The 14,438-nt window shown below is 46.9% G+C and overlaps 1 protein-coding gene across 1 annotated transcript in view; it reads right to left on the bottom strand.

Moving 5' to 3' along the window:
• Positions 1–6,801: 6,801 nt before the first annotated feature.
• Positions 6,802–14,438, bottom strand: part of TGFA (transforming growth factor alpha) — a 127,082-nt gene continuing 119,445 nt past the window's right edge. The window contains exons 5-7 of the mRNA XM_049856366.1: positions 11,449–11,598; positions 9,704–9,813; positions 6,802–7,502 (exon numbers count right to left, since the gene is read on the bottom strand). Coding sequence (XP_049712323.1) covers positions 7,495–7,502; positions 9,704–9,813; positions 11,449–11,598 — 268 coding nt within the window. The 3' untranslated portion in view covers positions 6,802–7,494. The remainder of the gene's footprint in view (positions 7,503–9,703; positions 9,814–11,448; positions 11,599–14,438) is intronic.

The raw sequence follows: 14,438 nt of genomic DNA, 5'->3' as shown, positions 1-14,438 counted from the left end.
AACAACAGGGGTCGCACTAGATCTTTTTATTCCAAGAATCGGGCTGCACAAGCGGTGTATTTGTAAGCTTTATCACAACAACCCCTGAGCTGAACAGGCAGGTGTTAATACTCTCCTGTACTGGTGAGCACCTGAGGTGCAGAAAGAACCAGTAACACCCCAGGATAACATAGTCAGCAACAAGCGGGCTGCAACCAAGTCCTTCCACGCAAGCCAGAATCCTGGCACTCTGGTTGGGGGGCTTCGTTTACCAAGACAGGGGAGGGGTGTGGCCGATTGTTCTGGCAGGATGAGGTTTAGGTGATGGTGGCTTCTCACAGCACAGCCCTTCTGGGATGTCACATTTCCAGATCCATCCCCCCCCGAATGTGTAGGGCAGACCACTGGCTGAAGGCCCAGCCCCAGTTTAGTGGCGCCTGTTCTCATCCCCAGCTCTGAACAGCGCCTCCCTTGGGGTGGGAGTCTCCACCTCCACCTCTGCCCCTGCAGAGCTTGTGATGGACGACTTCGTGCCAGAAGGAGCACCTCTGGTCCTAGGGTGCGTGTGCAGCTGCCCACACGGCCTGAAGCATCCGTTGGACCAACTGTCCCTGGAAAAAGGCTTTTTTTTTTTTGGCTCCTGTTTCCATTTCAGCATTACACACTCACCTTGTTTTGATTTCCAATGCAAAATTTGGCTCCTGAAATGCCATCATCTGCTTGTGTATGACCTAGAGCCCCAGCCATGTGCACTCCTGACAGGGTGCTATACTCTAGGAGTTTTCTCACTTCCGGAGCCTCTGTGTGTCCCCAGGGATTGACACCTGCTGGCGATTAGCGGACATTTGACCATGGACTAGGGTGGGATCCCTGCGTGGCACCAGGCACTCCCTGCTCCAGGCCTCGAACCTCTCCTGTGCCACCTGCTTGATGCACCCAAGAGGGCAGCAGGAATTGGATTAAAATCATCTGAAGCGATTTTAAAAAGATGCCCAAGTCCACCCCCAATGACTCTATTTCAGGTGATTTGGGGTGAGAGACACCAGCCCAGTGAAACAGGCATCGCTAGACCCAACTCGTGTGACCATGGGCACGCCACTCCTTATTTCGGAGACGGAAGACTGGCAGAAACCGCAAGGCCTGCTGGAAGCAGCACGTCCTGCAGAGAGCAAATGCCAAACGGAGTTTCAGGAGACAAGGGGGAGTCTTGGTGCTGGAATTCCAGAGGCTGCAGGGCAAGGAACTCTGAGCCTGAAAGGAAGGTAGGCTACGGTCACAGACAAATATCCTCAAAAGTGGGTCAGGCAGAAGTCAGGGCATACAGAAACCAGGAAAAACAGGGGTGTGATGCTGGGCCAACAGGAACTAAAAGGCTGGGTCACAACAGTCTGGACCATGGATTCAAGCTGGCTACTGCAAGTCACCTGGATACATAAAGGAAGGCCTAGCTTCACTCCAAGTTCATAGGTGTGTTTTCCTGGGAGGTTTTCTCCCCACCCCAGACAGTCCAGTGCACCTGACCAGATGCAGGAATTGTCCCTGGACACAGGTTCTGGCAGGCAGGAAGAGGAGGGCTTGGAAATCAGGGAGAGGGAAAAGAAGGGGATGAGCTGAAAATCTCCCAGTTTAGTAGTAAGGCTTGGAGGCGTCCCTGAAGACTGAATATGGCCAGTGGGGAGAAGGCGAAGTACAGGCAGCAGGTCTCTCCCTTCCCCTCCTATGAGTTGGGTAAATGCTCTATTGAGGAACAGACACCAGGCCAGGGAACTTGGGACAAGGAGTCACCTGGGTTTCCATCTTCCTGCAAGCTAGGTGGATCCCAAGCCCGCTGAGGCCTGGAAAACAGGCTCCAAAGGCTCATCCCTCACTATAGAGAACCAGACTTTGAGGCCTAGATCTCTCTCGGGCCATTCAACAACTATTTCACTCTTACCTCTTCTCCACGAACTCCTCAGACGTGGCACACATGAGGTCCACACATGGGTTAGAAGTGTGGAGGCTTAACCCCATGGGAACTCAAGTGCAGCGAGGCTTGTAGAACAGGGTTGACAATTTTTCAACAATTTCTTATAGTTAGAAACTGGGTGGGGGGGGGGTTGGGTAGGAGGAGGCTGGGTGGGCAGGCCTGTTTTTTCCTCAACCAAAGAAGATTCAAACAAATGCTGGCCCTAAATTCAAAGGCCATATTTCCTGACAGCTATTAAATTGGAACCCTAAGGGGTAAACTGTGTTAAGTTTCACTTCCTCTGCAAAGCCTCTACAAAGCTTTCCTTAAAAACTCTAGCCTCACACTAATTTATCCCTTCGATGAGTCCTAAGGCACAGTAGTGGTTCTTAAACTTGAGCGTGTCTCAGGATTTCCAGGGGGCTTGTTAAAATACAGATTGTGGGGTTCCACCCCCAGAGTTTAGTAGATGTTGGGGTAGAGCTTGAGAATTGGCATTCCAAAAAAGTTCCCAGGTCATATTGATGCAGCTGGTCTGGGGAAGACACTTTGAGAACCAGGACTATAGCACATACTCTTTACAATCTCACGCTTTATTTGTATTTTGCCTACAAATAACCCAGAATTATTTTCTGCAAATCAGTTTGTCTTCCCAGCCTGATCCCAGTGATGTTTGGGCAAGGATTGTGTATTATGTATTTTCCCCCACATCGGTCAGCGCACTGCTGGGCACACGGTAGATTCAATACTTATATTTTGGGGAAGAACTTTAGCGAATTTGGTTTCTTCAAGTAGACAGGGATCAACCATGGCTAATTTTTGGATTCCTACATTTTGCAAAAGATCACCTAATTTATTCTCAGAGTTCACATTTGTAGAGAAAAATCTTAATTTACTTCAAGCAATATCCCAATTTCATTAAAGAAGAAGACTCGATCTTGAGTTGAGTTAGGAAAAAACAAACCAAAAAAAAAAAAAAAAAAAGAGTTCATTCCTTCATCCTTCCAAATAAGGTACAGTACAACTGGACAACAATGTACATTACTGGAAAAACACAACAACTGCATTTATATTGCTCACTACTCTTTAAATAACTATAATTCAGATATTAAGGAAAAGAACCGCTAATCACATTAACACATTACAGAAATCAAAATTAATTTACCACACAAAATAAATTAAAACATTAAATATTAACCTTTTCAGTGCAACATATACAGAAGTCGGAGTAACAAGTTATATATATATATTTATATAAAAAGCCTCAGGTTTGTTATAATAAAGGTAATGAAAAGTTGAACATTTCATAAGTGATTTCACTAGGAAGAAGGGTTGCTTTTCAATACTGTGTGTGTGTGTGTGTGTGTGTGTGTGTGTGTGTGTGTACACCACTAGATCTTTCAGAAAGCCTGGTAAATCCAGTGGCTAGAGAGAACAAGCTCTTAGGGTAGAACTTTAAAAACAAACATGGGTGTTTGCCTTGTTTCTGTGCTGTCCCCTTGGTCCTTTGGGCCTTTGATTCATCCCATCATCCCCTCACCTTGGCTGGGCAGGTTGGGAAGATCAAAGCCCAGACTCTACTAAGAGCTCTCATGAGGAGTGTTGGAGCCTAGTTGGTTCCTGCCAAAATTGCCTGGAGAAGCAACTTCTGGCGCACGTGCACGAGACAACCCTGGATAACCCAGCTTAAAGGTGCCGGGCAGTTTTCTCAACCTGAGGGTACAGTCTCCCAAGAAGCTCTAGAACCACAAACTCTCCTCCCTTACTAGTGTTGGTGGGTGCATGTCAATCCTACCTCCTCCTCCATTCTCAGGAAAAAGAATTCTGGGGCCAGTGTGCCCACCTCCTCTGCTGGGCCCAACTGCAAGCTCATCCCTTGCTTGGGTGCACGGGTATCCAAAATGGGCCTTGTCTTTCAGATCAGCATTGGCTGCTATTAATCTTCCCGTCTAGAAGAAAATGTTTCCTGCCAGTATGTTTAAAGAAGTCACAGCCTATAAAGCAGTGGGAAAATCCAGGCTCTACAATGGATTTGGAGGCCTTTTTTTTGAAAGGTGGCTTTTCATTGTCTCCTGAGACACTGGAAATGGCTGTGTTCCTACTGCGAGGTGTATGGTTGCTGACCAGGTCAGGTTCCCGGAATGATTCCCTAAGCATAATGAATACTCAGCTTTCCAAAGGGCAAGGAAATACATGGAACCTGCAGAGACGGATTAGGAAATGCATCTTTTAACCCAGGAAGGGAGCATTTTTACAGCTAACCAAAGAAGTGTCACTGCCATGAAATGGCACAGGAATCCAATGCCAATTGGCCATGGGGTTTGAAAAGAGAAATCATCAAGGAAGCAAGGCTCTCATCTCCTGGGGTGGGTACGCAGGTCCAATCCAGACTGCCTTGGCCCCAGCCTCTGCTTCCAGCCCTTTTCAGACCCACTGGTTTACAAATAACTGACTTGGAGGGCACTTTTTGGGAGGCACCCATTCGAGCATAGGTGTGCTGGCACAAGAAAGGAGGTACCATAGCTGTGACTGCTGGACACCCGGACCAGAGCCTTCACAGACACTAAATATGAAGTCCCCACAGGGAACCAAGAAGGTTTCCTCTGCTTCCATCATCTGCCCATCATCAACTTCCCTCCACCAGCAAGGGCTCTTGGATACCAATTACTGACACCGTCTTTAGGCTGAACATGGATCATTCCATCCATTAGGTGAAGAAAGCCCACTTCCACAAGACATTGTCACAGTCTTTCATGCTTTTTTAAAGGCAATTAGAGCTCAAGCAGCCTCTAACAGACTGAAAAAAGATTTTCCTAAAGTGAAAATGTATGTGAACTCAAGTTAAAAATGAGGGATACTGCTCCACTTTCTTAGTGTCTCTCAACCAGCATCTCACGCTCTCAGGACAGTCTGGGGGGACAGATGTGTGTAAACAGGGGTCTCAAAACCAGTGTTAATGTGATGGGTTTCTGAGCTCTTAAGATGCTACAGTCAAGCCTTAGCCCATGTATCTGCTGCTGGGGAACTGGCCCAAGGAATGCAAACATTTACAATTAAAACCTGAGTGCTGAGTCAATTAGATTGTTAGAAGGACCTGCTGGTGAGCAGACGCAGTTCCTCCTCTTAGTACTTCAAGGGCAGCATTGTTCAATAAAAGTGCCCAAGTTAAGACACGGGGCACAAGACTGTCTTAATTCTAAAACACAAAAATTCATAGAAATGGACTGGGGACAATGAATTAAGGAGAGGACAGCATTTTCTGACAAAAATTTCAAGCCAACTTGACATATTTTGAAAGTTTCATGATGTGAGGAGCTAGATGCACTGAAGGGCTTTTATAGGTAGAAATCTTTCATTTTTCAAATACAGGTTTACCCCGCTATCCGAAAGTAGAGCATTCCTGTGAAACCTTTTGTAAACCCAAATGGCATAAAGCAAAGAAGCAATTACCATTAATTCATATGGGAGAATTTTTTCAGCATTCCCAGACTCAAAAAATAACCTACCAAATCATACCAGATAACACATAAAGCCCTTACGAGCTATCTTAGGCTTTTCTGATACCTCAGGACACATCTTGCTAACCCATGTACAAAATAAACTGAGGTAGAGCACACAGATGCTCACAGACACAGTTCGAACCTATGGCAGCTTGATGCTGAGATGTTGGGTGTAGCTTCCTGGAAAGGAGCTTGGCGATGCCACCCTCGCTGCTCGGGATGTGTGCTGCCTCTTTAATGGCTCCATGCAAAACAAACACTGAACGCTATTTCTGCTTTCACCTTTTCTTGTAAGAGCGAAAATCCTCTTCGGATTTCTTTCGGTTATCAAAAACAGGTACTAGTGTAGGTCTTTTGTAAAAGCAAGATGGCGTAAAGCGGACTTTTGAAAAGTAGGGGATACCTGTAGTAGTGATTAAAGAGTATCCTCATGTAAGGAGTTCAGACATTATTTCATTTGTTATTCTGCTTTCAAATTGTAATGAAAATTCCTAGGGATGAGACATCCACTGCTCATTTGGAGGAAACTGGTGCTTCCCACATACAGGCCAGAGGGCCTGGGAGGCCCAGTGGGTCAGAATGGACCCGGAAGCTCAGGAGAAAAGTTTTCTCCTTCTTTGAGGGGAAAATGAGACCCGCTCAGGAGAGATGGCGTGTTAGATTTTTTTGTTACTACAACCTGCATCCTGAATGGAAAGGAGAGAATCACTGAAATATTTCTCCAAATGCTTAAAAATAAATAGGAAAGTTAAATTTCTCCTTTCAAAAATAAAGCAACAAACCAAGCAAGCAACAAAATGGAGAATAAATGATTGGTTCCCTCTCTCACGGATTCAGCCTAAATACCCACGGCTCTCTGGGATTGTTCTACTTCTAAGCATACTGTCTCGGAGGGCTCACTAGAAGTTAACCAAACCAGACGCTGCTGAGTTGATTCCAACTCACGGAGACCCCGTGTGTGTCAGAGTAGAACTGTGCTTTCTAGGGTTTTCAGTGGCTGATTTTTTGGAAGTAGATCACCTGGCCTTTCTTCTGAGGTTCTTCTGGGTAAACTGCCGACCTTCTGGTTAACAGCCGAGTGCGTTTACCATTTGTACCACCCAGAGACTCCTAGAAAGTTACAAATTATGTTTCATAACCGAGCCGTGTAGTGTGACAAATGCCTTCTGTTGATTTTCTATCTGGACTGTATCCAGGGGATTTACCTATTCATCATGTCTTAAATAGCATGACCTCTGAACCCTAATCTTTGTTCCCATCAGTAACTCATTCGCTGGCTCCATTTCTGTACCCCTGGGTACCTTTGCCTGGGTCTCAGCTGTCCCAAGAGACTGAGCATTTCTCATCAGTGTAACCGCAATACATACATCATTAATGTAGAAGTCCAAAGGAGTTTTATGCTTTTTACACTGGCTTAAGAGATAAAAAATAGAACCATTACCCATCTAATAAATAAGATCACTCTGATGGTGGCAACAGCTTGGGAAGGTCTTCAACATCTTGAGTCTATAGAAGATGTGGGGTGGGTTGAGGGTCTGTATGACAGAGGGTCCAGCTCCTCTTATACTTGACGTCTTCACATAACAGTGAGTAGTTACCTTTTGTCCATCTTCCTCCCCAATAAGCCAATGAGAAAAACCTGTAACAAGTACAGGCTTCTCTGGTGTTGGGCAGGATGCTGTAAGGAGCAGATGATTCCATTAAAAAGAAGCACAGCCCAGGGTCCACGTCTGGCAGAGACAACTACACACAACTGGACGACACACTGACCGATGCACACCCCTTATCTACGTAAACAGGGTGTCCGCCTCTTTGCAGTTCTTTTTTGACCAGTTTTTACATCGTGGTCTGCTGATTTCTTTTCTTGGTCACACCAAATAACCCACAGCAGACAGAGTTCTTCTCAGAGTTTTGAAGGCCCAAAAAGATAAAAGGCTGCACAGGCGATTTCAGGCAAAGAATGAAGGATCTGCTGGCCTGTCCCAGGCATCCCTCATAGGGCTGTCCTGAGGAAGTCCTTTCTTCTCAAATGGCTGCAGTCCACCTGGCTGAACTCCCTTTCTGGGCTCCTTAGACCACTGCAAGGAAGGAAAAACATGTTAATCACTGTGGGCCAGACCCCAGCCTCACTGAAAAAACAAACTGGGGACAGGAACTTGGAGATGGCATCAGCCAACATCACCAGGTTCTCAGGCAGTTAGGCCCGAGTCCAAATTCTGCTGGTTCAGTCTCAGAGGAGCTGCTTTTGAAACTGTGCCCAAGAAAGCCAGAAAGGATGACTGAAGTAAAGTGAGCAGAAGCAGAAGAGAACGAAGACACACCCTGTTGTGAGGATCTTAATTTAATTGGAGGTGATCCAACCGAGCCTGTGGCTGGCTCCCCTGCAAGGGGTGGCTTGGTGGGAAGTTCATGAGCTGGTCCAAGATTCTGGAGGCAGATTTGCTTCCCCTAAGGCTCTGGTGACATAGTGGTTAAGAGCTTGGCTGCTAACCAAAAGGTCGGCAGTTGAAATCTATCAGCCGCTCCTTGGAGACCCTATGGGGCAGTTCTACTCTGTCCTATAGGGTCACTATGAGTCGGAAACGACTCAATGGCAGTGAGTTTTGACCCACTTGTTTTTTCATTGGGTGGGGTCCCTAGGGTGTCCTCTGTGGCTGTCAGGATCAGGCAGCATGGACCTCTCCTCAGCAGCTCCTGAGTCCAGCTCAGCCTGGACTCTTCCTGCCCTGGTCCTTCCTGTGGTTTCTCTAAAGAAGGGGAGCATGCTGGCCCAGGGCAACCATAGCTGGGCTGCTCCAACAAGGCTTACATGTGAGTACCCAGTTCACTTATCCTTAGGTCCAGCAGGCCTGCTTGGTGCTACCTGAGGTCATGGAGGTAACTCATCATCTTGTGGGGAGGGGGCATCTCTGAAAGGTCAGATCCATCCCCAGGTTCAAAACTAACCTCTGTTCAAATGTGAGTAGAGAAGTGACAGTAACAAGAAACCTAATACTCCCTCCCAAACGACTCTGCTGAGGTGTGGACAAATGCTACAAAACTTACCTCAAAATTTTCTTTAAAAATTTAAACAATTTTTCTATTGGTAATAAAATATAAAGGAGAAATATTTACCTTTATTAGCTCAATGCATACCCCCTCCCTTGCCCCAGCTGGTGGAAAAGATACTTGAGTAGGATCTTTAGAGGCTTGGTCCCATCCTCATTCCCTGACCCCTGGTGCAACCCAAGCAGACCTTTGGCTGACTCAGTTTCCCTATATCACTCACAAATCATTCTTTTAAGGCCATTATGAAAATTAATGGATTACCAGCATCAAGAGCTGTGGGGTCCAGCATCAACAGGCTGCTCGTGCACAATTATTACCATTACTGAAATGAAGAACAAGTAAATGATGCTCCTTGGCCTCCAGCTCCCTCCACGTCAGATTACCATGTGGTTTAAGGAACACGTGAGGGTTCCAGCTTCCCGGGTTCCTTACTCCCTACCCTTGCCATGCAGCCTTGACCTTCTGAAATGCCAACTGTTTACTAGAGAATACCGCCCCAGTATAGAACGGCCTCTTACAATTGTCTCCTGGCCCACTACTTCCTTAAATTTTATGATGGGCTCTATTGATCAAAAGAGCATCCCAGAGAGGCTTGTTGATGTGAGTGAAAATTTCAGGGCTTGTCTGGATAAAGGAGCTACTCAACTCCATGATCCCAGAGCTAGTGACGCTCTGATGAGGGCTCCTGAGGTGCCAGTTTGGCCCCACATCCAGATGTCCAATCTCCTTCACGGGTGCTAGTGAAGATACTAATGCGAAAATGGTAAACTTAATGAAGATCCTACGATCTAAGAGTTTGAAAGGTCCTTAGAGACCTCTTCAAATCTCTCATTTTACTGAGGAGAAAGGGAAGCAACTTTCTTAAGGGAGAAAGAACGAGTATCTGTTGTGTGTCTATAATTTGTCATATACTATCCCAGGTATTTTATATCAGTACTCATTCAATCCACACAGTGGTCTTTTTAAGAGTATGAAAACTGAGGCCCAGAGAGGTTAAGTAACTAGTCAAAGGTCACACAGTCATCAACAAGGACAAAACAGCTCCGTGCTATGTAAAACATACCTTAGAATAAACTAAACCTGACTGGGGAGGATTAAACAACCTCCTCCTTTTTTTCCCCCTCTTCTTGCTTCATCCTCCAGGAACTTCTGACTTGGAGAAGGTGGTCATTTTCTCCACCCAACAGTGCCTCCAACCGGAGTAAAGGCCCCCTTCAACGCAGCCCCTTACCTGTTTCTGAGTGGCAGCAGGCAGTCCTCCCCTTCAGGAGGGCACTGGGCTTCTCGTGCCGGCAGATGAGGGCACGGCACCACTCACAGTGCTTTCGGACCTCACAGCAGCTGCAAAGAAGCAGAGAACATAGTCTGGGCAGGGGGCCTGGCAGTAGTGCCCAGCTGATGTATGTCTGCCTGACAGGCCTGCTGGGAAGCTCTGGGCTCTAATCCAGCCTCCTGTGGGGGCCTCCCAAGAGGGCGCAGCAGGAAGCTAAGGGCTATGCAGGACGGTGGCCCTTTGGGGCAGACAAAAGCACCTGTGGGCTGCTCTGAAGTACCAGCTGTGTTTCTGCAGTTCTGTTCTGGGCTCCAGCTTCCCCAGATGTCAGAGGTTACCAGCCACCCACCCAGCTGTTCCTCAATAAAGAACCAGTTGGGTAACTCCATGGATGTAGTAATGGCTCAGAACTATTGTCAGGACTGAGACAAAGCAGCTGCCTCAGGCTGGCAGGCTGGCAGGGCTCAGGAGGGGCCATTCATCAGATATTGCCAGGAGCAAAGCTGGGAACTCGGCCGGGCTGACCTGACCCATGGAGGGATCAGGGTCTGAGTCATGGATCTCAATGGCTTTGCATCTTGACCCCTTTCTCTGAGGACTAAAAGTCTCTAGCTGTGGAAAAGTCAACTTCTCTCTGAGCCTGTGTTGCCCAAGTACCACAAAATCAGAGTTATAAACGCGCCTGCCTCCCTCTATGGGCAGGAACGAATGATTTTCAGAGTTAGAATGGAAAAAGAATCAGGGAACCCAAAGAAAAGTAGAGGAGAAAGTGCTGAGACCTTGACTACCTACACAGACACTGCTGGCTATTTCCCCTGGGCTACCCTGTTTCTACTATTCTAACCTTAATGCACACATAACCTACGCAGCCACGGGCTGGGCCTGGGGGGTGCTTCCTGGCTGATAAAAGCCCAGAGACAGACGAGGACGCGAGCCTGTTGCCGGTCCAGGGTGGCATTTCACCACCCCCCTCCCAGCCTCTTGCTCGCCAGGCCCTGGTGTACAAAGCTGGGAAGGTTACTGGGATCTCTGGTCTTTGGGCAGCAGAACTGAGAGGGGGCCCTGAGACCCTCCCGCCCAACTTGTCTCTAATGAGTGAAAAATGTGAGACCAGAACACTCTGCCTGTGGGTGGAACCCTCCTGAATTGCAAAGTCCAGGCAGGAACCAGCTTATCCAAAGCTAGAGGAATCTAGAAGCCTTGGCCCCACAAGCCGGAAAGATCTAGAGGCCTTGACCCCATGTATCAGAGGGATCTAGAGGCCTTGATGCCACATGCCAGTGAGATCGAGAAGCCTTGACCCCATGTGCCAATGGGATCTAGAGGCCTTGAACCCACATGCTGTAGGGATCTAAAGGCCTTGACCCCACATGCCACAGGATCTAGAGGCCTTGACTTCACATGCCTGGGGGGTCTAGAGGCCTTGACCCCACATGCTCGAGGGATCTAGAGGCCTTGATTCTGGCTTCCTGTAGTGCACACACCCACTGCTGGGGGACCCTCCCAGGATGCACGACCATTACACAGCCTGGCTGCCATACCATGCCAAGAGCCACCAAAGTTCCTCTCAGCTTTGCTGACACCCATCAGGCATCATAGCAACAAGCTGTGCCAAGGTGGCTCTGTTATCTCGGCATGCTGCAGACGTCCCCGGCAGGGACAGGCAGGCGGGACACCTGGCCTTAGAGGGAGCAAGTACTCACTGTATCAGCACACACGTGATGATGAGGATACCCAGGGCCACGATGGAGACTACGACCAAGGCGGTGATGGCCTGCTTCTTCTGGCTGGCGGCCACCACGGCCAGGAGGTCTGCATGCTCACAGCGTGCACCGACATACCCAGAGTGGCAGCTGGGGAGGGAAGGAACTTCAGCACACTTTCCAGACAGAAGGTCTCATTCCCCCAACTCCCCAGGGTAGGCTGGGCTGGAGGGACCCAAAGCCCACAGGAAGAGCCCTGGGGCTCCTCTAGTCTTTGCTATTTGAGGTAAAGGTATCAGCAAAATAACTGCTAATTCTCTGCCATGGCCACTTCCTGGATGGGGAACCGTTGTTGTTGGATAACTGTTGTTATTAGCCTCTGAATGAAAACTTCCTAATGTGGGCAGACACCTGGGGTTGCTGTCTCATCGATGGGACCTCAGGTCATGGCCTAGGTGAGCTCCATGAATACTGTGGGCCTCAACTCCAGCTGGGAGATCCAGCAGCCTGTGGTTCAGGTTCCCAGGATTCCCCCAAGACCTCCCAGATAAAATATTTCTGAAAGAAAGAAACATCTAGGTGTTTTTAAAAAAGGCCCACAGGTAATTCTATTCAAATCAGAGTTGAGAGCCACCATGGTGGTTTTACCAGTAAAACCAATGGTTCTCAACTTGGCTGCTCACTGGGAACTACCTAGGGAGCTTTAAAAAATCCTGACGACCAGGCCATACCCTCAACCAACTAAATCAGAATCTCTGGAAGTACGGCCTGGGCATCAGTGTTTTTAAAGCTCCCTAGACGATTCCACTGGGCAGCCAAAGTTGAGAACCACTAGTCTAGACTTTTTGGCCTTGGAGTGGAGAGAGGCCTTTTCCCCTCCCCAATCATTTATAATAATGGGGGTGCTATGACATGTAATTATTTATGACAGGAAAAAAAGAAAAGATTTTGTAACATACTTTTTTTTTTTAAACCTCTCCAAGCCTCTACTAACATTAAAAAAAAACATTAGCCTTATATTAATATTAATTATGCTGTTATTTTAGGAACAAGTCACGCAAGGAGGGCAAAAGGTCAGTTCACCTGGCCAGAAATGAATCACACCTGACTCAGCTGCTGCTGCCTTCTTTCTTTACCCAGCCAGGCACTGATTTTCACCTGGGCTGTATGTTAGAATCACCTGGGAAACCTTGGAAAAGGCCAGGGACAAGGCCATACCCCAGAGACGCTCCATTGGTTGGTCTGGGTACCCAGGTGATTTTAACTTGCAGCCAGGGTTGAGAACCACTGAGGCAGAATGATCATTTAAGAACACAGATCAAGAACCCCTAAAGACAAAATCTACCACTTCCCCTCTCTCTCTCTGGGCATTTTTTTTTCTGGAAAATGGGCTACCTCCTGCAGAGTGGGGAGATAACGTACCTCGGTTTATGAAAGGAACCCAAATAAACTAGGAGGTGTTCTGTCACGAAGGGGAACGGGACATGTATAAAAGTAAACATTCTCTTCTTCCGTCTGACCATCAATTTCATCTGTCAGCAGTGGGTTTGGGGACTCAGTGACTACCATTGGCTAAACACGAGGTTCTGGAATGCTGTTTTGTCTTCCTTATTCTGAAAATGAGGCTTTGGAACCACGTTCAGGCTGTTCCTCCCCTCCCCCTGCCCTTCTACACACACACACACACACACACACACACTCACACACTCACACACACTCACACACACACTCACACACACTCTCTCTCTCTCTCTTCCCCCGCCCCCGCCCTTCTAAACACACAGTGTGAAAGAAAGGAAGGAAAGAGTGTGGTCAGGAGTGATGAGGAGGTTGTCTGGGCTGCAGAGAGAACCATCTATGGCTGTAGAGAAAAGGCAAAGTGCCTAGCCATGTAGGTTCCTTGAAGTCTTTTATTTGCGTTACTGATCACATCTGGAGGGTGCTTTGCTGCTTTTCTTAGGAGCAAAATCTGGCTGTAGGCTTTTTTTAATTTATCTACTAATTTTTAATTGTACTTTAGATGAAGGTTTACAGAACAAGCTAGTTTCTCATTAAACAGTCAGTACACACACTGTTCTACGGCATTGGTTAGCAATCCCATGACATGCCAACACTCTCCCTTTTCAATCTTGGGTTCCCTGTTACCAGCTTTCCCGTTCCCTCCTGCCTCCTAGTCCCTGCCCCTAGGCTGGTGTGCCCCTTTTGTCTCGTTTTTCTTTATTGCCCTCCATTTTAAAAAGAATAATCAAATGATCTATGAAATGCCTTTTATTTCTCTCTGTTGCAGGTTTTCCTGTCCTGTCGAGTTGCTCAGTTTCTTCCTTAAGTTTCTATTTCACCTGGTTCATGGTGCTCATTTAAAGTTTTTTTTTAATGTATTCTCCCCAACTAGAAAATAAATGTTCATTATAAGCAAATTGGGAAGTATATAACATTATAATAAAGCAGAAAAAAAGAAAGCAAAGAAAGGCCACGTTATCCTCCCACCCCCAGCCTCAATGACAGTCCAAACAACATGGTTCTTTCCAGTCTATTTCTACATAGTTTTTAACATAGTTGAGATTCACACTTTCAAAAATACATAATTTTGTGTCTTTTTTCTCATTTAGTATTTCTCCACCACTTCACTGTGTCATTAGAAAACTCTTGCAGACATCATTTAAAGCAGTAATTTATGTACCACAATCTGCTTCACTGAACTGTTAACATTTAGACCATATCCAATTTTGATATAAATAATGACACAGTAATTATCATTGTGCACACATCTTTGTTTGCATTTCAGATTATTTCCCTGGAACAAGGTTCAAGAAGTAGGAGCAACATGGCACAGACTCTGAAACCCAATTGCCATGGGTTCAAATCCCATTCCCTATTTACTGCCTGGGTAAGCTTGGGCAAGTTACTTAACCCTTCTGTGCCTCAGTTTCTGCATCTTTAAAGTGTTATACTAATAAAACCTACCTCATAGAATTACAAGCATTAAATGA

Source organism: Elephas maximus, chromosome 17, assembly GCF_024166365.1.
Source record: "Elephas maximus indicus isolate mEleMax1 chromosome 17, mEleMax1 primary haplotype, whole genome shotgun sequence".
Taxonomy (NCBI): Eukaryota; Metazoa; Chordata; class Mammalia; order Proboscidea; family Elephantidae; genus Elephas; species Elephas maximus.
The sequence above is the reverse complement of the archived record's forward strand: the minus strand, read 5'-3'. Positions and strand labels throughout refer to the sequence as shown.